The sequence below is a fragment of the Myxocyprinus asiaticus genome, chromosome 31, assembly GCF_019703515.2.
Source record: "Myxocyprinus asiaticus isolate MX2 ecotype Aquarium Trade chromosome 31, UBuf_Myxa_2, whole genome shotgun sequence".
NCBI lineage: Eukaryota > Metazoa > Chordata > Actinopteri > Cypriniformes > Catostomidae > Myxocyprinus > Myxocyprinus asiaticus.
The window spans coordinates 44,386,395-44,414,092 of record NC_059374.1 but is presented as its reverse complement, the minus strand read 5'-3'; the positions used below and the strand labels follow the sequence as shown (position 1 = coordinate 44,414,092).

Below are 27,698 nucleotides of genomic sequence, written 5' to 3'. Positions count from 1 at the left end.
CATATTTACCACAAATTAATATTTGTTAGTGAGAGAATGTGCTCCAGTTATAGAGTGAGTGAGTGTGGTCGAGTGAGGCACACAGACAGTGGTGGAGAGAGAGAGAGCCAGAGCTCCTGTGAGTGAGTGAGTATGGTAGAGTGAGGTAGGCAGACAGTGGTGGAGAGAGAGAGCCAGAGCTCCAGTGAGTGAGTGAGTATGGTAGAGTGAGGTAGGCAGACAGTGGTGGAGAGAGAGCCAGAGCTCCAGTGAGTGAGTGAGTGAGTGTGGTCGAGTGAGGCACACAGACAGTGGTGGAGAGAGAGAGAGCTATAGCTCCAGTTAATGAGTGAGTGTGGTAAAGTGAGGCACACAGACAGTGGTGGAGAGAGAGCCAGAGCTCCAGTGAGTGAGTGAGTGAGTGTGGTCGAGTGAGGCACACAGACAGTGGTGGAGAGAGAGAGAGCTATAGCTCCAGTTAATGAGTGAGTGTGGTAAAGTGAGGCACACAGACAGTGGGGAGAGAGAGCTAGAGCTCCAGTGAGTGAGTGAGTGAGTGTGGTCGAGTGAGGCACACAGACAGTGGTGGAGAGAGAGCCAGAGCTCCAGTGAGTGAGTGAGTGTGGTCGAGTGAGGCACACAGACAGTGGTGGAGAGAGAGCCAGAGCTCCAGAGAGTGAGTGAGTGTGGTCGAGTGAGGCACACAGACAGTGGTGGAGAGAGAGAGCCAGAGCTCCAGTGAGTGAGTGAGTGAGTGAGTGTGGTCGGGTGAGGCACACAGACAGTGGGGGAGAGAGAGCTAGAGCTCCAGTGAGTGAGTGAGTGAGTGTGGTCGAGTGAGGCACACAGACAGTGGTGGAGAGAGAGCCAGAGCTCCAGTGAGTGAGTGAGTGTGGTCGAGTGAGGCACACAGACAGTGGTGGAGAGAGAGCCAGAGCTCCAGAGAGTGAGTGAGTGTGGTCGAGTGAGGCACACAGACAGTGGTGGAGAGAGAGAGCCAGAGCTCCAGTGAGTGAGTGAGTGAGTGAGTGTGGTCGGGTGAGGCACACAGACAGTGGTGGAGAGAGAGACAGAGCTCCAGTGAGTGAGTGAGTGTGGTTGAGTGAGGCACACAGACAGTGGGGAGAGAGAGCCAGAGCTCCAGTGAGTGAGTGAGTGAGTGTGGTCGAGTGAGGCACACAGACAGTGGTGGAGAGAGAGAGCCAGAGCTCCAGTAAGTGAGTGAGTGAGTGTGGTCGAGTGAGGCACACAGACAGTGGTGGAGAGAGAGAGCCAGCGCTCCAGTAAGTGAGTGAGTGAGTGTGGTCGAGTGAGGCACACAGACAGTGGTGGAGAGAGAGCCAGAGCTCCAGAGAGAGTGTGTGGTAGTGGAAGCTCCAGTGAATCTTCAGGCCTGTCTGTCTCTCTGTATCTCTCGTTAGTGTCTGTCGGACCCGCACCGGTGTGTATCCACGCATTTCACACGCGTGTTCCTCAGTAAGTGTGTGTGTTTAATGAGAGCTCAGATCCGCTGTCTGTGTGTTAGCTCTTGGTTTGTGCTTCAGTCCCTGTTCCCGATGCTTCCTCCTCATGAACTGTGTGTTATTGTGTGTAATTATAAATTAATTGTGTAGTTATTGTTGTGATATGACGGGCTGTTTGTTGTGTTTGTGTTCATTTTGTGTTCAGTCAGATTGGCGTTAGCATTAGCATCAGGCCTGTTAGCTGCGCCTCAGTATTCACAATTTATTGCATTTCTGTTGTGATTTAGGCTTTATAAACATTGCATTACAGTGAATGTGCCTCATTTAATCATTATGTTCATCTTTATCTGCGTGTGTGTGTATACGTGTGTGCGTTACACTGCACGAGTTTAATACTGTGTGTGTTTTGAAAGCTAACAGTGCTATCCACCGCCACACACCGATACAATGTACCGAATAAATATAATATCTGACTGAATTTAACCTCCGACAATTTGATTTTACCCAACATTTGACTGATTTTACTCACACTTGACTGAATTTACCTTGTCTGTCTGATTTTACCCTCATTTTACTGATTTTACCCTGTCTGACTGAATTTACCCCATCAACTCTCTGATTTGACCCTGTCTGACTGAATTTGCCCCATCAACTGTCTGATTTTACCCTGTCTGACTGAATTTACCCCATCAACTCTCTGATTTGACCCTGTCTGACTGAATTTACCCCATCAACTGTCTGATTTTACCCTGTCTGACTGAATTTACCCCATCAACTCTCTGATTTGACCCTGTCTGACTGAATTTACCCCATCAACTGTCTGATTTTACCCTGTCTGACTGAATTTACCCCATCAACTGTCTGATTTTACTCTGTCTGACTGAATTTACCCCATCAACTGTCTGATTTTACCCTGTCTGACTGAATTTACCCCATCAACTGTCTGATTTTACCCTGTCTGACTGAATTTACCCCATCAACTGTCTGATTTTATCCTGTCTGACTGAATTTACCCCATCAACTGTCTGATTTTATCCTGTTTTACTGAATTTACCCCATCAACTGTCTGATTTGACCCTGTCTGACTGAATTTACCCCATCAACTCTCTGATTTTACCCTGTCTGACTGAATTTACCCCATCAACTGTCTGATTTTACCCTGTCTGACTGAATTTGCCCCATCAACTCTCTGATTTGACCCTGTCTTACTGAATTTGCCCCATCAACTGTCTTATTTTATCCTGTCTGACTGAATTTACCCCATGAACTGTCTAATTTTACCCCATCTGAATTTACCCCTCATCTGACTTAATTTGCCCCGTAACTGTCTAAATTTACCCTGTCTCACTGAATATATCCCTCGATTGTCTAAATTTAACATCTTATGACTGATTTTATAGCCTCTGTCTTTCTGAATTTACCCTCATCTGTCTGATTTACCCTCCTCTGGCGGATTTGAGCCTTTCTGACTGAATTTACCCCTCAACTGTCTGAATTTACCCTCTCACTTGAATGATTTTACCCTGTCTGGCTGAATTTACCCCGTCATCTGTCTGATTTTATCCTGTCTGACTGAATTTGCCCCATCAACTGTCTGATTTTACCCTGTCTGACTGAATTTGCCCCATCAACTGTCTGATTTTATCCTGTCTGACTGAATTTACCCCATCAACTGTCTGATTTTACCCTGTCTGACTGAATTTACCCCATCAACTCTCTGATTTGACCCTGTCTGACTGAATTTGCCCCATCAACTGTCTGATTTTACCCTGTCTGACTGAATTTACCCCATCAACTCTCTGATTTGACCCTGTCTGACTGAATTTACCCCATCAACTGTCTGATTTTACCCTGTCTTACTGAATTTACCCCATCAACTCTCTGATTTGACCCTGTCTGACTGAATTTACCCCATCAACTCTCTGATTTGACCCTGTCTGACTGAATTTACCCCATCAACTGTCTGATTTTACCCTGTCTGACTGAATTTACCCCATCAACTCTCTGATTTGACCCTGTCTGACTGAATTTACCCCATCAACTGTCTGATTTTACCCTGTCTGACTGAATTTACCCCATCAACTGTCTGATTTTACCCTGTCTGACTGAATTTACCCCATCAACTGTCTGATTTTACCCTGTCTGACTGAATTTACCCCATCAACTGTCTGATTTTACCCTGTCTGACTGAATTTACCCCATCAACTGTCTGATTTTATCCTGTCTGACTGAATTTACCCCATCAACTGTCTGATTTTATCCTGTTTTACTGAAATTACCCCATCAACTGTCTGATTTGACCCTGTCTGACTGAATTTACCCCATCAACTCTCTGATTTTACCCTGTCTGACTGAATTTACCCCATCAACTGTCTGATTTTATCCTGTCTGACTGAATTTGCCCCATCAACTGTCTGATTTTATCCTGTCTGACTGAATTTACCCCATCAACTGTCTGATTTTATCCTGTTTTACTGAATTTACCCCATCAACTGTCTGATTTGACCCTGTCTGACTGAATTTACCCCATCAACTGTCTGATTTGACCCTGTCTGACTGAATTTACCCCATCAACTGTCTGATTTTACCCTGTCTGACTGAATTTGCCCCATCAACTCTCTGATTTGACCCTGTCTTACTGAATTTGCCCCATCAACTGTCTTATTTTATCCTGTCTGACTGAATTTACCCCATGAACTGTCTAATTTTACCCCATCTGAATTTACCCCTCATCTGACTTAATTTGCCCCGTAACTGTCTAAATTTACCCTGTCTCACTGAATATATCCCTCGATTGTCTAAATTTAACATCTTATGACTGATTTTATAGCCTCTGTCTTTCTGAATTTACCCTCATCTGTCTGATTTACCCTCCTCTGGCGGATTTGAGCCTTTCTGACTGAATTTACCCCTCAACTGTCTGAATTTACCCTCTCACTTGAATGATTTTACCCTGTCTGGCTGAATTTACCCCGTCATCTGTCTGATTTTATCCTGTCTGACTGAATTTGCCCCATCAACTGTCTGATTTTACCCTGTCTGACTGAATTTGCCCCATCAACTGTCTGATTTTACCCTGTCTGACTGAATTTGCCCCATCAACTGTCATATTTTAACCTGTCTGACTGAATTTACCCCATCAACTGCCTGATTTTATCCTGTCTGACTGAATTTACCCCATCAACTGTCTGATTTTATCCTGTCTGACTGAATTTGCCCCATCAACTGTCTGATTTTATCCTGTCTGACTGAATTTGCCCCATCAACTGTCTGATTTTATCCTGTCTGACTGAATTTACCCCATCAACTGCCTGATTTTATCCTGTCTGACTGAATTTACCCCATCAACTGTCTGATTTTATCCTGTCTGACTGAATTTGCCCCATCAACTGTCTGATTTTATCCTGTCTGACTGAATTTGCCCCATCAACTGTCTGATTTTACCCTGTCTGACTGAATTTACCCTATCATCTGACTGAATTTACCCCATCATCTGACTGAATTTACCCCATCATCTGACTGATTTTACCCTGTCTGACTGAATTTACCTCATCATCTGACTGATTTTATCCTGTCTGACTGAATATACCCCATCAACTGTCTGATTTTACCCTGTCTGACTGAATTTACCCCCAACTGTCTGATTTTACCCTGTCTGACTGAATTTACCCCCAACTGTCTGATTTTACCCTGTCTGACTGAATATACCCCATCAACTGTCTGATTTTACCCTGTCTGACTGAATTTACCCCCAACTGTCTGATTTTATCCTGTCTGACTGAATTTACCCCCAACTGTCTGATTTTACCCTGTCTGACTGAATATACCCCATCAACTGTCTGATTTTATCCTGTCTGACTGAATTTACCCCATCAACTGTCTGATTTTACCCTGTCTGACTGAATTTGCCCCCAACTGTCTGATTTTACCCTGTCTGACTGAATTTACCCCATCAACTGTCTGATTTTATAATTATAATTAATTATTAATTATTTATAATTATTATTATTATTATTTTTTATCCTGTATGACTGAATTTACCCCGTCAACTGTCTGGTTTTACCCCATCATCTGACTGATTTTACCCTGTCTGACTGATTTTACCCCATCATCTTACTGATTTTACCCCATCAACTGTCTGATTTTACCCTGTCTGACTGAATTTACCCCATCAACTGTCTGATTTTACCCTGTCTGACTGAATTTGCCCCCAACTGTCTGATTTTACCCTGTCTGACTGAATTTGCCCCCAACTGTCTGATTTTACCCTGTCTGACTGAATTTGCCCCCAACTGTCTGATTTTACCCTGTCTGACTGATTTTACCCCATCAACTGTCTGATTTTATCCTGTCTGACTGAATTTACCCCCAACTGTCTGATTTTACCCTGTCTGACTGAATATACCCCATCAACTGTCTGATTTTATCCTGTCTGACTGAATTTACCCCATCAACTGTCTGATTTTACCCTGTCTGACTGAATTTGCCCCCAACTGTCTGATTTTACCCTGTCTGACTGAATTTACCCCATCAACTGTCTGATTTTACCCTGTCTGACTGAATTTACCCCATCAACTGTCTGATTTTATAATTATAATTAATTATTAATTATTTATAATTATTATTATTATTATTTTTTATCCTGTATGACTGAATTTACCCCATCAACTGTCTGGTTTTACCCCATCATCTGACTGATTTTACCCTGTCTGACTGATTTTACCCCATCATCTTACTGATTTTACCCCATCAACTGTCTGATTTTACCCTGTCTGACTGAATTTGCCCCCAACTGTCTGATTTTACCCTGTCTGACTGATTTTACCCCATCAACTGTCTGATTTTACCCTGTCTGACTGAATTTACCCCATCAACTGTCTGATTTTACCCTGTCTGACTGAATTTGCCCCCAGCTGTCTGATTTTACCCTGTCTGACTGAATTTGCCCCCAACTGTCTGATTTTACCCTGTCTGACTGAATTTACCCCATCAACTGTCTGATTTTACCCCATCATCTGACTGATTTTACCCTGTCTGACTGAATTTACCCCATCAACTGTCTGGTTTACCCTGTCTGACTGAATTTACCCCATCAACTGTCTGATTTTACCCCATCATCTGACTGATTTTACCCTGTCTGACTGAATTTACCCCATCAACTGTCTGATTTTACCCTGTCTGACTGAATTTACCCCATCAACTGTCAGATTTTACCCTGTCTGACTGAATTTACCCCATCAACTGTCAGATTTTACCCTGTCTGACTGAATTTACCCCATCAACTGTCTGGTTTACCCTGTCTGACTGAATTTACCCCATCAACTGTCTGATTTTACCCCATCATCTGACTGATTTTACCCTGTCTGACTGAATTTACCCCATCAACTGTCTGATTTTACCCTGTCTGACTGAATTTGCCCCATCAACTCTCTGATTTTATCCTGTCTGACTGAATTTACCCCATCAACTGTCTGACTGAATTTACCCTGTCTGACTGAATTTACCCCATCAACTGTCTGATTTTACCCCATCATCTGACTGATTTTACCCTGTCTGACTGAATTTACCCCATCAACTGTCTGATTTTACCCTGTCTGACTGAATTTACCCCATCATCTGACTGATTTTACCCTGTCTGACTGAATTTACCCCATCAACTGTCTGGTTTACCCTGTCTGACTGAATTTACCCCATCATCTGACTGAATTTACCCTGTCTGACTGAATTTACCCCATCAACTGTCTGATTTTACCCCATCATCTGACTGATTTTACCCTGTCTGACTGAATTTACCCCATCAACTGTCTGATTTTACCCTGTCTGACTGAATTTACCCCATCATCTGACTGATTTTACCCTGTCTGACTGAATTTACCCCATCAACTGTCAGATTTTACCCTGTCTGACTGAATTTACCCCATCAACTGTCTGGTTTACCCTGTCTGACTGAATTTACCCCATCAACTGTCTGATTTTACCCCATCATCTGACTGATTTTACCCTGTCTGACTGAATTTACCCCATCAACTGTCTGATTTTACCCTGTCTGACTGAATTTGCCCCATCAACTCTCTGATTTTATCCTGTCTGACTGAATTTACCCCATCAACTGTCTGATTTTACCCTGTCTGACTGAATTTACCCCATCAATTGTCTGATTTTACCCTGTCTGACTGAATTTACCCCATCAATTGTCTGATTTTACCCTGTCTGACTGAATTTACCCCCAACTGTCTGATTTTACCCTGTCTGACTGAATGTACCTTTCATCTGTCTGATTTGACCTCCAGTTAGTAGTTGGTTCTGCAGGTGGAGGTTGATTCAGGTGATTTGTGTGTTACAGTGTGTTTGGTGCAGTATGTGGAGTGCTGGAGATCTCAGATCATCTTATGATTGTAATCTGTTGGTGAGAGTGCTGTGCGCTGCAGTAAAGTGTCAATCTGATTATCTGACAGCTCTGTTATAATCTGAGATAGATGGATGAATGAATCTCAAACAGGAAGTGTGTCAGCTGTGGTGTTTAGTTGAGGAGTTTGTGTATGTAACATACATATGATCTGTCTGCAGATGCCTGCATCCATATATGTGTGATGATGCACTAGAGACGACTTCATTTCCTCATTGGATTACACCTTCTGTCTCGCACTGTATTCGCCCTTGAACTTTCAACCCTGAATTTTACCCAGACATTGACAAACAGCCACCCTCTGTGTTGGTGACGTCCACTCCGGGTCAGAACCATGTGAGGGGTTTTTAATGTTTCTCTTTAGTGGACTGGAGCACTGCCTGTAACCTCCACTCACCCTGCCCCAGTTTATACAAACCCCGCCCCCTCCCTTTAGTCCCGCCCCTCTGTCAATCCAATCTCGCCATGATGTTCCGGGACCAAGTGGGGATTTTGACAGACTGGTTTAAGGGCTGGAATGAGTGTGAACAGACGGTGGCGCTGCTGTCGCTGTTGAAGCGTGTTTCTCGGACGCAGGCGAGATTCCTGCACATCTATCTGGACCACTGGCTGGCCGACTGCACAGAGATACACATACTAGAGGCAGAAGCCAACAATGCAGGTATAAACACTCATATACAACACAAACATTCATGTCACATATTCAGACTTTTATATTTTAATTATTTGATTTGTAAGAAGAGAAATTGTACAGGCATGTAAAAAGTGGTTGACCCAAAAATGAAAAAGTGTCATCATTTCTCTTTCTGTATTTAGAACACAAAAGATGCTTTGATTCTCTTTTCCATAAAATGAAAGCATACAGTGAGAAAAGGACAAACAAAAAAAAATAGTCCATATGACTCAGTCCTGCATTGTCAAAATTTCATTCGTGCTTCCGTCTGTTCATTGTCAATGACAGGATTCCCATTTTTGTCCAGATCCATTAAATTTCTTGAAGGCCTGGGTAGCTCAGCGAGTATTGACACTGACTATCACCCCTGGAGTCGTGAGTTTGAATCCAGGGTGTGCTGAGTGACTCCAGCCAGATCTCCTAAGCAACCAAATTGGCCCGGTTGCTAAGGAGGATAGAGTCACATGGGGTAACCTCCTCGTGGTCGTGATTAGTGGTTCTCGCTCTCAATGGGGCGTGTGGTAAGTTGTGTGTGGATCGTGGAGAGTAGCATGAGCCTCCACATGCTGTGAGTCTCCGCGGTGTCATGCACAACGAGTCACGTGATAAGATGCACGGATTGACGTTCTCAGAAGAGGAGGCAACTGAGACTTGTCCTCCACCACCCGGATTGAGGTGAGTAACTGCACCACCAGGAGGACCTACTAATTAGTGGGAATTGGGCATTCCAAATTGGGAGAAATGGGGATAAAAAAAAAAAAAAAAAAATAAAAAATATATATATATATATATATATATATATATATATGCAGGGTTGGGGAGTAATGGAACACATGTAACAGGATTACGTATTTAAAATACAAAATATAAGTACCTATAATCCACTACAGTTACAATTTAAATCATTGGTAATTAGAATACAGTTACATTCAAAAAGTATTTTGATTACTGAAGAGATTACTTTTGTATTGTCATTTGTTTCATTTAATATTTAGTCCTTTCAGATGGAAAACATTTATTCATATAAATGATGCAATCCAAAGTGCATTTGAACAGCGGTGAAACACTTTCTTATGATGTGTTACATTCATACGAGCAGACAGAGAAGTACGTTTGAAGTAAGTTTGGAGCAGAAGAAATAGAAATAAACCTTGTGTAAATTGTTAGCTTTATGCTAAGCTAAAATGCTATTTCTGGCCATTTTACATGCACATGTTACCAGACATGATCATATTTTTATATCAAGAAAATTCATGTTAGATCATAATTTTTCTTTTTTTCTAGTAAAACCTTTGATATTAGGGCAAAAATCATATTCTTGATAAAATTGTATTGTTTTCCTGTAAAAACATCTAAAAATCCTTAAAACAAGATCAGTTTATCTTGTTTTAGAAACAACACTGCATAAGATATTTGGGTTTTTCAGAGAATGTATTTTTAACAAGTGTATTTTGTCTTACTGTACTGGCAGAGTTTTTATAGTCAAAACAAGTGAAAAAATCTACCAGTGCTGAAGAAGTAATCCAAAGTATTTAGATTACATTACTGACCTTGAGTAATCTAATGGCATACATTACAAATTACATTTTACAGCATGTATTCTGTAATCTGTAGTGGAATACATTTCAAAAGTAACCCTCACAACCCTGTGTATACATTGAAATAAATAAGCTGTGAAACTATTTTGTTTAAAAATGTTAATATTTGAAAAACAAAATTTGTTTTATGAAAAGGCACATTTAGACCACATGACATTTGTAAAATAATTAAATTAATTGTTTTGAGGAATGCTAGAAATGTTTAATTTCTGAAGGTGTTTTTAAAGATTTCCTGTTTCAGTGGCATACCCAAAATTAAAGGCGTATAACTTGACCAAAAAACAACAACAAAAAAAAACAAGGAGGGTCAAGTGTTTGGTATCATTTTAAGGAAAACTTTTCAAATGTTTTAATGATATAGATTATGATAAATTCTGAGATTCTCAGCCTAAGAAACTGCTGAAAAATCACAAAAAGTTTAGCCAAAAATCTACTTTTTTTTTATTTATCTGATTGACATTATATATCTCTGGGTGTAAATAAAATATCTAAGAAAAACTGCTTTTGTTTTGTTCCCAGTCATGTCAACTGTATCTGAGAAAAATATTGTTGATATGACAAAGCAATCAAAAGTTATAACATTACAAAAATTATTTATCATAATGTCCAAAAAACGTCTCCAAGTGTCCAAAAACATCTCCAAACAAATAAAACATAATAATTGTACATAAGAACTAATTACACATGCAAACACAACAATGACTAAAGGTTTGCATAGCATGCAGACATGATTTTAGTAATGAGATTTCACAGAATGAGTTTCATTCTGTGTCATTTGAGTCATCATTGAGTCTGTGTCATGTATTTGGCGCCATCTCCTGGTGGTCATATGTAATATTGTGCTTCATGTGGATTATCTAATGATCTATGCATCTGATTATCTTGTGTGTGGACTCGTTTGAAAGATAATCACCTCATCTAAATAATGATATGTGATATTGTATATTCCCTGTATTTTTCGTGAAGTTATAAGCAAAAAAGAGGCATATAACATAATTATCAAAGACATTTAGCTATTACTCACCATATTTTTGTCTGTGAGTAAAACAAATAGGTTTATATTGTACTCTTTGAGAGTTTTCCAACAACATATGACACATGACCATTTGATGAGTTTGATGTTTTTACTGATTACAATAATATGTACAGTGCAATTTTTTTTTTCTATTATTATTATTTTTTATTTTATAAATGATCAAAACTGAACACTTCTGATTTATCTGCAAATTTCAAAGCACTTGTTCAGTTTTGGTCATAATGTCTACATGCATTGGAAAGTAGAGCTTCTAAACTTTAAAATGATACCTATTTTGTGTTGGCCAAGACTGTAATTATGAATATTTGTAACCTTTATTTATAACACCTTGGACTTTTATTTGTCAGTACCCCTCAATCTTTGAACGTCATGATTGGTTACCAGATTTTTATGGTGTTTTTCTTTTTCTTTTTCTTTTTGGAGCTTGACAGCTCCTGGTCACTATATGCTTTCATTGTATGTAAAAGAGCCTGCCTAACGTCATCTTTTGTGTTCCACAGAAGAAAATCTATCATACAGGTTTGGAATGACATAAGGCTTTGTGAACTATTCCTTTAAAAGGATGAACGTTTAACACAAGTGTTTCTTGTAAATCTGGATCATAATGAATATTGCTGGAGAGCCTTTTACACAAGTTTTTAAGATTTTTCTTTGTCTCTCTCTGTAGCGATCGTCAGTCAGTGGCAGCAGGAGCCAAAAGAGAAAGCTGTGTCTCTCCTGCTCTCTCATCTCCCTCTGCTTCAGCCACGGAACAGCGAAGCCAAGTGTGAATACATGAACCTCCTGCAGAAGGTCTTGAGTCACACCATCGAGAGCAGCCTGTTTGTGGAGGAGAGCCGACAGCTGCTGTCTTACGCCCTCATTCACCCCGCCACCACCCTTGACGACCGGAACTCTCTCGCCATGTGGCTCAATCACCTGGAGGAGCATCTGTCCTCGCGGCCACCGCCGCCCGGACCATACCATCATGCCCGACAGGGCTCAGACGAGTGGCCGGGTTCTGCTGAGTCCCTGGAACCGTCGTACAACTGGCAGGAAAATCTGCCGTCCACATGCAGCTCGCCGGCTGGACAGAACGGACACATGCCTTTCCCTGGCACGGGTGGAGTGACCTCACCTGTCAACAACAGCAGCAACACCGGTAAAGAACACAGAGAGAACAAACTGTCAATGAATACACCTTGTATCAACTTCCAAAAGTTTTTTAAATATATTGATTGGATATGTTAGCAAATTGGAAGGTACCTTGCGATTAAGTTTTGATATTTGCTCAGCAGGATTCTCTGGTCAGGTTCAGCCAAGCCCAATGAAGCCCTCAATGTCACTCACACCTGTCAATCAGCCAGCCTGTTGCTCTGATTGGCTAAACCAGGATGAAGGGGGTGGATGTCAGGGTGTGGCTGGAGCAGAACATGCCCCTCTTTCACCCCAGAGCAGCGTTGCATCATCGGGGAGTGAACAGACGGAGGAACAGAGCAACACACGCAACACTTTCCATGAGGACGGCAGCGGAATGAAAGGTGACAACAATCACTAAACCCGCTACACTTGTTACATATACTACGGAAGCCCTGAATCACTCTGTAAAATATTTTTCACTGTGTGAAACTTTTTTTTTTTTAGGTTTACTTTCCTGAGCCTATGTCCTACAAATATTTTTTTTCTATCTAAATTTTGTTTTTCTCTAACAATATTTTTCTTTCTATCTACATTTTTTTTTCTTTCTATCTAAAAATGTATTTCTGTCTAAAAAAATATTTTCTCTCTAAATTTATTTGTCAAAAAAAAAAAAAAATTCGGCCTAAATTTTTTTTGTAAACTTTTTTTGCGTAAAATTGTTTTTTCGCTCTACTTTTTTTTTTTCTCTAAAAACTATAATTTATTTTTCTCTAATTTTATTTGTTTTTCTGTCTATAAATTTGAGGATTTTTTTTTTTTTTTTTTAGACAGAAAAAAAAATATTTGTAGGACAGACTCAGGAAGGCACTAATTGCCTAGTGAAATGTTTTTTTCACAGTGCGGTTCAAGGCTTCCTTAAAACACATTACTCGTGTGTGTGTCTATAGTTTTTATCATTCCTGTTTGTTGCCTGTGGTGTGTTTGTGTGTGATATTTCTCTTCCAGATGTGCCCGTCTGGCTCAAGAGTCTTCGTCTGCATAAATATGCATCACTCTTTTCTCAGATGACCTACGAAGAAATGATGATTCTCACAGAGCAACACCTGGAGTCACATGTGAGCTCCGCCCTGCTCAACATCATCTAGCCAATCAGCTCAGGCTTTGTCTAAATGTCACATTGGTATACAAGTGATCCTGTTTGCAAAGTGATCACTTAAAAACCTCAAAATATCAGGCCTGAAAACGTTGTTAGCTTAGAAATTTATATAGTGAATGTACATTTGTCTATTTATATTCTGCTCTAAAATATTGCATGCATTAGAAATAGCTTTTTTTGTGATGATGCTGGTCAAAATGGGTCTGTCCCACATTTACCACTCATATTAGTATTGGGTAAATTACTCAAAAAATTAACTACAAATTTTTTCTCTGTAACCAGATTACTTAATCACAGTACTTATTACTTGTAAGGAACTTTCAGTAACACTTTTCACAAGAAAAGTTAGTTTTTCCCTTCAACAAACTCAAAATAATGTCTGTAATTCCGTGTTCATTGTCACACGCTAGTCACACACTAAGCACCACACGTTTCTCCCTTGTTAGGGTGCGCACACGCAAACAGACATGAACGTAATTTATGTTTTAAATGTATGCTATCTAAATAATATTTTTTCAGAAATGTGTAACAAGTAATTTACTGAATTGAAAGTCAGTAACTGTAATATGATTACAAGAATTCATAATGCAGTGTTGAAACATTTGACTTGAAAGTAGTGCTGTCAGTCAAAACAATTTAATTACATAATTTTTCATTACTAAACGCGATTAATCACAGATTTTGAAAGTGCTGAAATTTCACTTTGTATATACTTCTTTTCCAGTCAAAATGTATTTATTTCCATCTTAGGAAAGAAAACAAAACAATATGTAGCAATATAATGCTTTATTAACATTTTCCAAACAAAGCCTTCCACAGTATAAAGATAGAAATGCTCTAAAATCTCACCAATTCAAGTCACATCAAACGTTTCCCAAAGTCTAAGTGGGAGTTTGACTAATTGAAAGAACTAGTCTCCACATAGGTTGCATATTCATTACAGTGTGCATTAAATCTCTTAAACTCTCATCCTTCACAAAATTAATAATTTGTTACAGCAATCGTGAAGCTGCGGTCATGATTCGCGTCAGGGCGTCATGCATCGCTTTGAACTTCACATGAAAAGCGCTTGCGAACAAAAACGTCTCATTCTGCGTTTTGGTGATAGTTAAGACTTGACATGCTTCTGTAGTAATTAAATTGTGTTAAGAGCTTCTTTCTCCATCATTTTATCACTGACACAACTATTGTGTGTGTTTGTCAGTGTAATGACTCTGGGCGGACACATCACAAAGGTTCCGCACTACTTCGACCAGTGTTTATTTTGGTTTATGCTTTATTAACGGTAAATGTGCTAATCGCGATTAAGAAAATTGAACGTATTTAACTTGTTAAATAAAACTCATGCTTTAATGCATTAACTTTGACTGCTCTACTTAAAAGTAATTAGATTACAGGAATTACTTTGTAATCAGATTACACCCAACACTACTCATGATTGAATGACTCACCAATCAGAGCTCAGCATTTATTGTTTGCATTGCGTTGTTTCTTTCAGAACGTTACAAAAGGAGCTCGACACAAGATCGCGCTGAGCATACAGAAACTCAGAGAACGCCAGAGCATCCTGAAATCTCTAGAAAAGGTGAATGACTAAACTATGAAGAATCTCAGGATTTTCATCTTAAAAATGTTTATCCTGCTAATCGTAGAATGTGCCGTTAACTGCAGGATATTCTGGAAGGCGGGAATGTTCGGAATGCTTTACAAGAGCTCCAGCAGATCATCATCACGCCAATCAAAGCTTATGCCCTGCCCACTGCTGCCCAGAAAGAGGTGGAGCCTGGAGTTATACCTGGGGATAAAGCGGCCAATCCTGGCGAAGAGAAGGAAACAGAGGGGTTCCAGACCCACAATCCTCCACCGTGTGATGGAGAGTCTTCTCCTGCACCCATCTCTGATGGAGATATCGCTGGACAATTCACACGCGTGATGGGGAAAGGTACATGCACACATACACGTGAAGCCTGATTTATTTTGTGCATATTTCTGTTTGTGTGTTAATATTTCTGTGTTTTTCAGTGTGTACACAGTTGTTGGTGTCCAGGCCAGATGAGGAGAATATCAGCTGTTACCTGCAGCTCATAGAGAAATGTCTGACACATGAGGTGAGACACATTTATTCTCATCTGCGTTCTCTTCTCAAGGGTTTTAGTACTGTTCTATATTTTATTTATGCTGGATTTCATGTCCGAAGTTCATGGCATAACTGCTCTTTAATGCTCAAGGCTGTTTGTAAGTGTGACTGTGTCTTCGTCAGGCGTTTACAGAGACGCAGAAGAAGAGGCTGTTGTCATGGAAACAGCAGGTGCTGAAGTTACTCCGCCTCTTCCCGCGGAAAACCATGATGGATAGCGGGGTGTACCGGAGAGGGTGTGTGTCTGTCAATCTTTTTATGCTTGAAGTCAATATAGTCAAAATGAACTTTTTTTCTTATTATAAACGATTCATCAGTGTATATTACTGTAAAAAACAAAATATCACTTTCTCCACCTATAAAACAATGTGACCAAGGCCACATGGCCAGGGAGAAAAATAATATCATAGCCTAACATGGTTCTATCAAGTCCTGCTGGATAAAAAGTTCTGTTAAAATATTGTTTCTTTCTAAAATGTGTCGCATTACAGAAAATAAATGAGTTACGAATTCATTTTAACCCTTTAAGCTCTGAAGGTGTTTGGTATCATTGTAAAGAAAACTTTTCAAATTTTACATATTTGATACATTCTGAGACTCTTAGCCTAAGAAACTGCTCAGAAATCACAAAAACATTCGCCAAATATTAACTTTTTTTCTATTTCTTATTTTTCAAAATTGACATTATATGTCTCTGGAGGTAAATAAGCTCAGAAAAACTGCTTTTTTCCCCAATTATGTCAACTGTATCTGAGAAAATTGTTGTGTTGGTACGACAAAGCAATACAAAGTTATAGTATTACAAAAATAATTTATCAGTGTCCAAAAAATGTCTCCAAACAAATAAAACATAATAATTGTACATAAGAACTAATTACACATGCAAACACAACAATGACTAAAGGTTTGCATAGCATGCAGACATGATTTTAGTCATGAGATTTCACAGAATGAGTTTCATTCTGTGTCATTTGAGTCATCATTGAGTCTGTGTCATGTATTTGGCGCCATCTCCTGGTGGTCATATGTAACATTGTGCTTCATGTGGATTATCTAATGATCTATACATCAGATTATCTTGTGTGTGGACTCGTTTGAAAGATAATCACCTCCTCTAAGTAATGATATGTGATATTTTATGTTCAGTTTGTTTTTCATGAAGTTATAAGTGAAAACGTGGCATATAAACAACACCAACATAATTGTCAAAGACATATTCTTAGCTATTACTCACTATATTTTTGTCTGTGAGTAAAACAAATGGGCTGGTTGTATTTTACTCTTTGAGAGCTTTCCAACAACATATGACACATGACTATTTGATCAGTTTGATGTTTCTACTGATTGCAATAATACGTACAGTGCAATCTTTTTTAAATAAATTATGAAAACTGAACACTTCTGATTTGTCTGCAAATTTCAAAGCACTCGTTCAGTTTTGGTCATAATGTCTACATGCATTGGAAAGTAGAACTTCGAAGCTTTCAAACATGAACAGACTGTAGTTATTAATATTTTGACGCAAATGTTTTTTCTCACTGGCCCATCTGAGCTTAAAGGGTTAATGTGTCTGAAATTCATTAAATGAATAAATTCTCATGTGTGTTTGCAGGTGGCCGGCATACGGCTCCAACTCTCTGCCCACAGCTGGATCTGTGAGTGCAGGTTTGGGTCGCCGGGGTCAGAGGTCATTCCAGATGCCCCCGCGAGGAGCTCCTCCTCCCGGCCGCTTGGGGCTGATGACTGCTGCTGGTCTGACCGGAGTGTCACCGCGACACGTGCTAGCGAACCCCGCGGCCGTCACTGCACAGGGCCGACAGGTCATAATAACACACAGTACTGCATTGTTCACTGTAGAGGTCTGCAAAAGCCTTAACCAACCCGACCCGAACGGTACTGTCAGATTTTAAGTCTGAACCTGAAATCGCTCACTCTCTTTATAATCTCTTCTCCATAATAGTACATTTGTTGTGAACGGCCCCTAACTCATCCTTTCGTGTGTGAAAGAGAATGTGTACATGAAACCAGTTACTTTTAGAAACCTGAACCCGAAGTCTAACTTGAAAAAATTACCTGAACCTGGTGGTTTCTCAGTTTCCATCGGGCTCGCATCGGGTTGCAGACCTCTATTCACTGTGAACACATCTGAATCAGTAGTCATAATCAGTGCAAGACTAATCAGTGTTTTTTTTATTAATGGCCAACACCAATATCTAGAGATCAAGATGGTGATATATATATATATATATAAGCTTAATGAGCGCAAATGAGAAGTACACAAAAGTGCAGTTATATGAACACTTATTTTACACAGTAGATTCAAGATTCAGTACTGCCATGCCAACCTAGTTGGATAGTATGGAGTTTGTAAGGAATTTGCTCATAAAAATGACAATAATAGCATCAAGAGCATGTACATGAGTATTGTAGACATGACATGAAAACACCAGACAGATTAGAGCCACATTTGCCATATTCAGAATTCACTGCAAATAAAAATATATATATATTTTTTACATTTACAGTTATGCATTTGGCAGACATTTTTATCTAAAGTGACTTACAGCGCATTCAAGATATATGTTTTATCACTTTGTGTGTTCCCGGGGAATCGAACCCATGATCTTGGTGTTGCTACACGAACCCACATTATTAAAACTAATCAGCCAAAGTGGACATGATTATTGACATGCTCACGGTCTGAAAATGACCAAATATCATCCGATAGCATTGGTCTTTCACTGGTGCCAAATTGATGTATTGGAGGAAGACTAGAGTAAAAGTTTGGAGAGATTTCTGCCTCAAGGTTCAATCGGATCGATCAGTTACAGACGTGTGTGTGTGTGTGTGTTTCAGAACCTGTGGTTTGGGAATCCAGGAGGCAGTAACAGCATGCCGAGTCAGAGCAGAAGTTCTGTTCAGAGGACTCACTCACTTCCTGTGCACACATCTCCACAAACCATGCTCCTGTTCCAACAACAAGGTACTTACACACAGTCACAACAGCAGGGTAGGGTTGCACCAGCTGTGCGTAAGGTCTCACTTAAAGTGGAATGTAAAGTTCACACTAAGGGCTTAGTAACTACTAGTTAGTTTGTAAGTAAGTCAGTGCTTAATTTGGTTGCACCTCCAGTTCTTAAGGCAAGACTTTTTTGTCGTTGTTGATATTCTCCCCATTTTCTCCCCAATTTGGAATGCCCAATTCCCAATGCGCTCAAAGTCCCTGTGGTGGCGTAGTGACTCGCCTCAATCCGGGTGGCGGAGGACGAATCTCAGTTGCCTCCACGTCTGAGACCGTCAAAGACCACGTGGCTTGTTGAGTGTGTTACCGCGGAGACGTAGCGCGTGTGGAGGCTTCACGCTATTCTCCGCGGCATCCACGCACAACTCGCCACATGCCCCACCGAGAGCGAGAACCACATTATAGCGACCACGAGGAGGTTACCCCATGTGACTCTACCCTCCCTAGCAACCGGGCCAATTTGGTTGCTTAGGAGACCTGACTGGAGTCACACAGCACACCCTGGATTCAAACTCGTGAACTCACGAACTCCAGGGGTGATAGTCAGTGTCAATACTCGCTGAGCTACCCAGGCCCCCAAAGGCATGACTTAACTAGTACGTTAAAGCTCTCAGCAAAGTAATGCAGAGTTGCAAAATATGACATTTAACTAAAGTGATCCAATAAGCAGCCTTTAATTTGAACACCAAAGTGTTTAAATGCAGTGCATTGATGTTCAAACCTTGTTTTTTCACATAACTGTCAGCTGTAATAAATGTTATCCCCATTTAAATATGATATGTAATAAAAGTAGATTTCATAAATGATATGAAAGTATATTTAGCCTATGTAAATAATATTATTCAGGAACTGTATCTAAAATTAATAAAGGGCAATAAATACTAATAAAACAGGCTGGAAAAATGGACATTTATTCATTTTAATATCCTGTATATATTTTGAATGTGTTGAAACTTGACACCGCAGAGTGCACTGTTAGATCGGTTTCATGCTGAAGAGACACTAAGAAGTACATAATGTTCTCTCTCTTAAATATAAATGAGTGTAAATGTCAACATCATCATATATGTCGAAAAGGTTTGAAGTCTGTCACGCAAAACATGAGCTCATTGATTTTATTCCAACCGTTACACCTGGTCGGAGGCTGCTGTAAATATTTAGTTTATACGTAGGATTACATTCTACATTAGTTTAATGGTGCAATACTCAAATATTTAGCGGTGCAGAAAATTGATTATTGATTTGAAACTAGAAACACCCCTTTCATGGGCAGCAACTCTTTTAATACTGATTCATACACACCACACCAATAGCACTTTTGACTAGCACTAATGCTCAATAGAGCTGTTCAGCTTGTAGTCCTAAAACCCGGAAGTCTAATGCATCATGGGTTCTTGTAGGATTTTCCTATGGGTTTTTATCTTATGGGTTTCCATGTATCGTCAAGTAATGTTTACTACAGACCTTGTTTTACACAAGTTCAAAACCCCTTTATAAATCCTGAGGGAACCCATGATGACAAATTGACGTCACGGCTGAACAGCTCTATTCCAATACAGTTTGCACAAACACACAGAAGATACACAAATATTGGGTGAAATAGTGAATTTTGGATTATATGATTCTATTTTGTATCAATAATTGAATGAGTTAAATAAGAATAATGCAGAATCATTTTGCTGCCTATTCTTTGGAATAGTGAGCCTGTTTACATGCACACCATTATGCTGATAGCTCCAAAAATCAGCTTATTTGATCTTGTAATCTAAACAGACTTTGAGATTAAAAAAAAGAAAACGGGCTAGAAAAGAGGTCATTCTTTTGAACTGTCACGCTAAAGTGAAGCATGACCAATGTAGTCTGATTCACAAGCAAATGACTCTTTGAACCGGTTCTTTTAATGAATAGTTTAAAAGACTCAGAATCACACGAGTTTCCGGTTTGAATTAGTCAGACCAAATCTTCATTGAATGATTGCTGTTACTGAATCAGCATTGGTGGATTTTGTCCTCCAAATCAAAGTCAAGTGGTGTAACCAACATGTAGGATGTCGTGTGACAACAATATCAGGTATTTTTACATTTTTATAAAAAGGCACATTTTGTTCAGGTCAAATGGAGTAACCCTAAGAAAACTTCTTGATATTTGTCACTATAAAATGTATGATATTTAAAAAAATAAAAATAGTTTACCTTTAAAAAATACATTTTGAAAACTTTTTTGAAATGAGTTAGTTGTGTTTATTCACTCATGTTTTAATACCTTTTACTTGATGGTAACACCACATGACATTTTTAAAGTCATTAAATCGATCATAAAAGTCATAAAATGTTTTGTAGTAAATGCTATAAATGTTTTTCAAAAATGTATGAGAAATGTATGAGCGAGACTAGATTTGTAAAAGATTTCTCATTTTTCTCACCTTGGACAACCTTATTATCTCACCTTTATCCATTGGACTGAAATACCATTTCTTTGTTTGTTTTAAACTATATTTCTCCAGTGTAATTTATATTCAGAGCCACTTTTACTGATGTCTATACTTTTGTTTTTGTTCCCAGAATGCCAAGTTCCAGGGACGGATCTGGAGATCAACCCCACGCTGGAGTCACTGTGCCTCAGCATGACAGAGCATGCCTTAGGGGGTACAACCAATCACAGCACAGCAATACACTGCAACACCCAATCACAGCGCAGCTGTACACTGCAACACCCAATCACAGCGCAGCTGTACACTGCAACACCCAATCACAGCGCAGCAATACACTGCAACACCCAATCACAGCGCAGCTGTACACTGCAACACCCAATCACAGCGCAGCTGTACACTGCAACACCCAATCACAGCGCAGCTGAGCACTGCAACACCCAATCACAGCGCAGCTGAGCACTGCAACACCCAATCACAGCGCAGCTGAGCACTGCAACACCCAATCACAGCGCAGCTGAGCACTGCAACACCCAATCACAGCACAGCTGTACGCTGCAACACCCAATCACAGCGCAGCTGTGCGCTGCAACACCCAATCACAGCGCAGCTGTACACTGCAACACCCAATCACAGCGCAGCTGTGCACTGCAACACCCAATCACAGCGCAGCTGAGCACTGCAACACCCAATCACAGCACAGCTGTACGCTGCAACACCCAATCACAGCGCAGCTGTGCGCTGCAACACCCAATCACAGCGCAGCTGTACACTGCAACACCCAATCACAGCGCAGCTGTGCACTGCAACACCCAATCACAGCGCAGCTGAGCACTGCAACACCCAATCGCAGCGCAGCTGAGCACTGCAACACCCAATCGCAGCGCAGCTGTGCACTGCAACACCCAATCGCAGCGCAGCTGTGCACTGCAACACCCAATCGCAGCGCAGCTGTGCACGGCAACACCCAATCGCAGCGCAGCTGAGCACGGCAACACCCAATCGCAGCGCAGCTGAGCACTGCAACACCCAATCGCAGCGCAGCTGTACACTGCAACACCCAATCACAGCGCAGCTGTACACTGCAACACCCAATCACAGCGCAGCTGAACACTGCAACACCCAATCACAGCACAGTTTCATTTGTAATTTTACACCGTTACAACTGAGAATCACTAATGACAGTTTATCTAATTCTTTCTCTCTGTTCGCAGATGGAATGGACAGAACATCGACAATATGAAAACAAACAAACTCTTCACCACTTCATCACCGTGTCGGTTGGCCGGTGCTCCAGTAGCCCAACACACACACACACACACACACACACTCAAACAAAACGAGTCACTACAAATCACACAAAACTAACTGTGTATATGTTCTCTAATATTTTTCTACTTTATTGTACTTAACTAAGTTTATTATAAACGGAACACAGAAAACTATTATATAACAGAAGGGAGAGCAGCAGTAGTGGAAGACGGAAGCAAACGTTGTTTGTTTGGCTGGAGCGCTGATATGGAATGGTGCTGTTTCAAAGGGCTTTGGGCTGTTGAGAGATGATCATTTCATCGGTAGCTGTTCATCTAAATGATGCTGACCATTACATCCGCTTCCTGTGTCCATCTGCTGTCTGTCTGCATGAACTCTCACCTCCCAAGATGGATTTCTTGTTGCTTTTCTGCGTTCTCACGTGAATAAATGGCAGGTGGAATGCACGACTGTTTGACCTGTACGCGTTCATTTCACGAGTCCCTTATTCCTGTATATTTATCTATTATAATATCGTTGCGTTCTTATTTCTGTTGAGGTACAAGAGGTTTCTTAGCACTTATATATACGTAACATGTTTACCGGGGCGTCACTACAGCGCACTCTGTCTGTGATCGTTTTCCTGTCACGCAGATTTGTAGTGGTTTTGTAAATATGCAGGTATAGGAATATGAGCAAAGAGTCTTTATCCAGATGATTTTTATACACGGCTGTTATGCAGAGGGGGATTGTGGGAGCTATCGTTCTGCGAGATCGAGCTGTGCTCGTCCGTTAACGATGTTCCTTCAACCCTTCAATCCTCCGTGACTGACAGGGACGTCTACTAATGATTGACTCCGCCTGACTGACTGATGCACAAACCCACCAATCAGATTCCATTTCAGTTTCATCTCTATTTCCTCCCTTGCCACGAGAGCCCGCTTCAGAGATTTGACTAATCACAACGGTGCTTATAGGTATGTGTTTCATTCATATGGGGCGTCTGTTCTCTTGGGATGGTACAGTCTGTAAGAATCCCGTTCGGCCTTACGGAGTGTCAGAGTAAGTGTGTGTGTGTGTGTTACTCTGGTCATAACGCTGTTTGTGATGAGTGTGAAAGGTCACGGGTCTCTCTGTTTTATACCTCTGTCAGAGCTGCTCTACATCGAGTAAAAATGTATTGATTGAAAAACATGTTTGTTTTCTTCATTTCTGTAAGAATTCACTCTGTTTCGCAGTCTACATGGGTGAATCTCACAAAACCTGTCAAGAACATGCCCAGCTCATATTTCACCCCATATTTGAAAGACAATAACAAGTTATATTTGGCTTAATGAAAAGGCATTTTTTAGGGCATGTTTACCCCAAAATTGTCATGCGGAAGCCCTGAACCGCACTGTAAAAAAAAAATTTGTGACTTTTTTTTTTTTTTTTTTTTTTTTTTTTTAGGTGTCTTAGTGGCTTCCTGACATAGGCTCAGGAAAATTATTAAAAAAAAAAAAAAAAAAATTATATATATATATATATATATAACTTTTTTATTTTTTTTATACTTTTTTTTCACAATTTTGTTTTCGCAAAAAAAAATAATAATAATATATATATATATATATATATATATATATATATATATATATATATATATCTTTTATTTTTTATTTATTTTTTTGTATTTTTTTTTTTTTTTTCTCTCCAAAAAAAACATCTCTTGAGGAGAATTTTTTTTTTTTTTTTTTTTGAAAAAAATGTTTTCACCTCGTGAATTTTTTTTTTTTCACAGTGCTGTTCAGGGTTTCTGTACATTACTGTAATGTAAAAAAAAAATGGATATATTATTTATATTGTAAATTACATTATTTGGTGTACTAAATTTAATTTATGCAGATTTTAATGAGAAAAAAAAAGTGTTTGGACAGACAGTTTTCATGATCACAGTTTTTTCAGTACCTAATGAAAATGTTATTTATGCAAAATAAAATGACTTCTTTTTTCTTTTAATTTTGAGGTGAAATATGACCCACACATTTCTTTGAGAGATTCGCCCGTATATTGAAATGGAAGCATTTAGAACGACGTTCTGTCAGACTGTCGATGTTTTCACCTGTCAAGAGTTCACTCAGGACCCATCACACTATGCAAATACTCACAGATTCTATTTGTAATCATAACTGCATTGATATATTCAGTTTGAGATATGATGGTTTGAGAGTTTTTTCATTAAGCAAATTAATATGTAGAAATGTCTAGAAACACAAACGTGCTTTAGATTTATTTGGGGAAAATACAGTTCTGAACTGAGACACATGTTCTTCCTGTTAAAGACCAAAATGAGAGAGAACTTAAGATCGATTATAAAGAAATGTTTAAAGCCTTCAGTCTTTCACATGTTTATTCGACGTCACTGTTCATGTTTATTCTCTCTGTGTACAGCCTGGTGCTGCTTCACACTTCAGTTGTGTGTCTGAACTGATCATTGATATTAGTGTGAGGTCATGACGGGGTCAGGAACCCCTGGAAGAACCTGGAGTAATGCTCAGAACCTCCTTCCTCTGTTTCCATGTGTGCAAAACGAGTTGAGAAGCTTTAAACGAGGGGTTGTCATTCCAAAGATGTGTTGCAGCAGACGCATGTCCTCTGGTTTGTCTGTCTGTCTGTCTGACTGTCTGTCTGTCTTTCTCACGCGGTGAGACCTCTGACTGTGAATCTCTGTACAGGCCGTCTCCTGGGCGAATGCTTGAGATCGGACACAGATGAAAGGCGCTTGGCATGAGATATTATTATTATTATTATTATTATTATTATGTTATTACTGACATCTTGAGTGATAGGACTTGTGTGTGTTGTTCTGTTTGGTTCAATTCTTCTAATATCTTTGTCATGCTTCTTACCTGAATGGACGTCAGAATGGTAATAAATTGTTCATGTTTTGCTATTACTGATGGATTTTGTTGACTCTTTCCTTTCAGTACATATTCACTTATTTTAAATTCATGCATTTGTCATAATGTCTTTCATTCAGGTTAAGTTTCATTAAGCCAGCATAGTTGAATTAGGTCAAATTAATGTACTATAGTATTTTTAACTCAACTTCATTAGGTTCATCAAACTCAATTTATTAAGGTTTATTTAATACATTTCTTATGTCGGTCCAACTTAATTTAATTAATCATTAGTATATTCCATGTGAACACGTGAAAGGACAGTGAGACTATTGCACTGTGAATGTAATATCAGTCAACTGTTTATAGAGTACAGCACTCGAATAAAGTATCACCTGAAAGTGTACGTTCATCCACAACCTAATCACAACTGCCAATGTTCACCACAGTGGTAACCCCCAAAACTCCAGCATAACAGACACTCTTTTTAATTATCAATATTACCAATAAATACCAATATTACAGAACATTAAACATTCTCATCCTGCTCAAAAAGGCATGAAATAACACTTAATTTCAACATTTGTTCTCCCTATTCAGTCCGATATTTATGATATGAATTATAGAACAATTCAATTTTCACTTGTTAAAACTAAAGAAATGGAATACTAGTGAAAGTGCACATTTTATTCTATCAGTACTTACATTTGCACAAGTAAAAATGTTAATTCTTTAAAAAAAAAAATACAATTGTTCATTTAGTTCATTTTAGTACATAGTGCATTAACTAATGTTAACAAACACATCTTTTGATTTTAAAAGTGCATTAGTATATGTTGAAATTTACTGAAATTGACAACATTTACTAATCTTGGTTAAAGTATTGTTCATTGTTAGTTCATGTTAACTAATGTTGTTAACCAATGTCAACAAATGCAACATGCTAAAACATGCTAGCAACACCTAGCAAAGTGTTAAAATATGTTAGTAACATGTTAGCATCATGCTAACACATGCTAGCATCATCCTAATGTTTCTGGTCCTGCTCGACTCGCTCTGAGCGGGATTTGAACCGGGGGTCTCCGGCATGGGAGGAGGGCGCACTAACAAGAAGGTTAAAGGCTACAGCCTCTAGCGTCAGTCGCTAGTGCGCCTTTTGAGGCCCAGGGAGTGAGGTATACACACTGAACCGCTACCATTACACTTACCTCCCTCAAACCTCACTCCCATCTGGGTCACGGCACCACTGTAACCGGTCCTGCATGACCCGCTCCAAACAGGATTTGAACCAGGATCTTCGGCATGGGAGGTGGGCGTGCTAACGAGGCGGTTAAAGGCTACAGCTTCTAATGTCAGTCGCTAGTGTGCCTTTTGAGGCCAGGGGAGTGATGTTTACACACTGCACAGCTACCTACCAGCTAGCTACCATTACACTAACACATGTTAGCAACACCTATCTAAGTGCTAAAACATGCTAGCAATATCTTGGTAAATGTGAAATATGCTAGCATCATGTCATGCTAAAACATGCTAGCAGAGCCTAGCTACATGCTAGCAACATCTGGCAACTAAAACTTCAATATTTTCTAGATTTTACTAGATCTGGACTTTTAAACTTGATTAAACTTTTAGACCAGGCTTTTTCAAGCCAACCTAAAAGTTTGTCCACAAACTTCTATTTGTCTAGTTGTAAAGTGTTACTTTGTAATATAATTATAATATAATTAAATTCTTACTAGGTGAAATTAATTCAAAAATAATTTCAAAATCAGCAATGCATTTTAAATGCATTTTATCCTTTTTAAACCAATAATAACATTGTAATTGTAATTATAGTGCAATAATTAATTATAGTCCGTTTGATTTATAACAAGAAAAAATGCATATGTAGTTTGATTTTTTTTTTGTAAGAGTGGCAATGTTGATTTCAGATAACTGTAATGTTATTGTAGTTAGAATGCCTTTTAAGATATCTTTTTCTTTTCTTTTTTAACATTTTTATCCCCTTTTCTCCCCAATTTTGGAATGCCCAATTCCCACTACTTAGTAGGTCCTCCTGGTGGTGCAGTTACTCACCTCAATCCAGGTGGAGGAGGACAAGTCTCAGTTGCCTCCGCTTCTGAGACCGTCAATCCGCGCATCTTATCATGTGACTCGTTGTGCATGACACCGCGGAGACTCACAGCATGTGGAGGCTCATGCTACTCTCCACGATCCACGCACAACTTACCACACGCCCCATTGAGAGCGAGAACCACTAACCGCGACCACGAGGAGGTTACCCCATGTGACTCTACCCTCCCTAGCAACCGGGCCAATTTGGTTGCTTAGGAGACCTGACTGGAGTCACTCAGCACGCCCTGGATTCAAACTCGCGACTCCAGGGGTGATAGTCAGCGTCAATACTCGCTGAGATACCCAGAACCCCCCTTTTAAGATATCTTTATCTCCAATTTATTGAAATACCAAATGTAACATGTTGAAAAACCTTCCCAGATATCTAGGAAAGAAACCTGAGATGACAGAAGTGCTAAATGCAATAAATCTGAAC

At 39.7% G+C, this 27,698-nt stretch overlaps 1 protein-coding gene across 14 annotated transcripts; it reads left to right on the top strand.

Moving 5' to 3' along the window:
- The first annotated feature begins 165 nt into the window (after nucleotides 1-165).
- LOC127421824 (protein Smaug homolog 2-like) lies at nucleotides 166-23,743 on the top strand. 14 transcript variants are annotated; one of them, XM_051664979.1, is made up of 13 exons: nucleotides 166-184; nucleotides 8,010-8,509; nucleotides 11,823-12,296; nucleotides 12,430-12,675; nucleotides 13,280-13,389; nucleotides 14,929-15,015; nucleotides 15,102-15,372; nucleotides 15,453-15,538; nucleotides 15,691-15,803; nucleotides 17,180-17,387; nucleotides 18,424-18,550; nucleotides 21,151-21,234; nucleotides 22,232-23,743. In XM_051664979.1, the coding sequence occupies exons 2-13, from the start codon at nucleotides 8,314-8,316 to the stop codon at nucleotides 22,258-22,260; spliced, it is 2,031 nt and encodes a 676-aa protein (XP_051520939.1). In that variant the 5' UTR covers nucleotides 166-184; nucleotides 8,010-8,313; the 3' UTR covers nucleotides 22,261-23,743. The 14 variants fall into 14 exon arrangements, with proteins under 14 accessions (XP_051520939.1, XP_051520946.1, XP_051520944.1 ...); XM_051664986.1 differs by lacking the exon at nucleotides 166-184 and adding an exon at nucleotides 236-248; XM_051664984.1 differs by lacking the exon at nucleotides 166-184 and adding an exon at nucleotides 372-384.
- The last annotated feature ends 3,955 nt before the right edge of the window (nucleotides 23,744-27,698 follow it).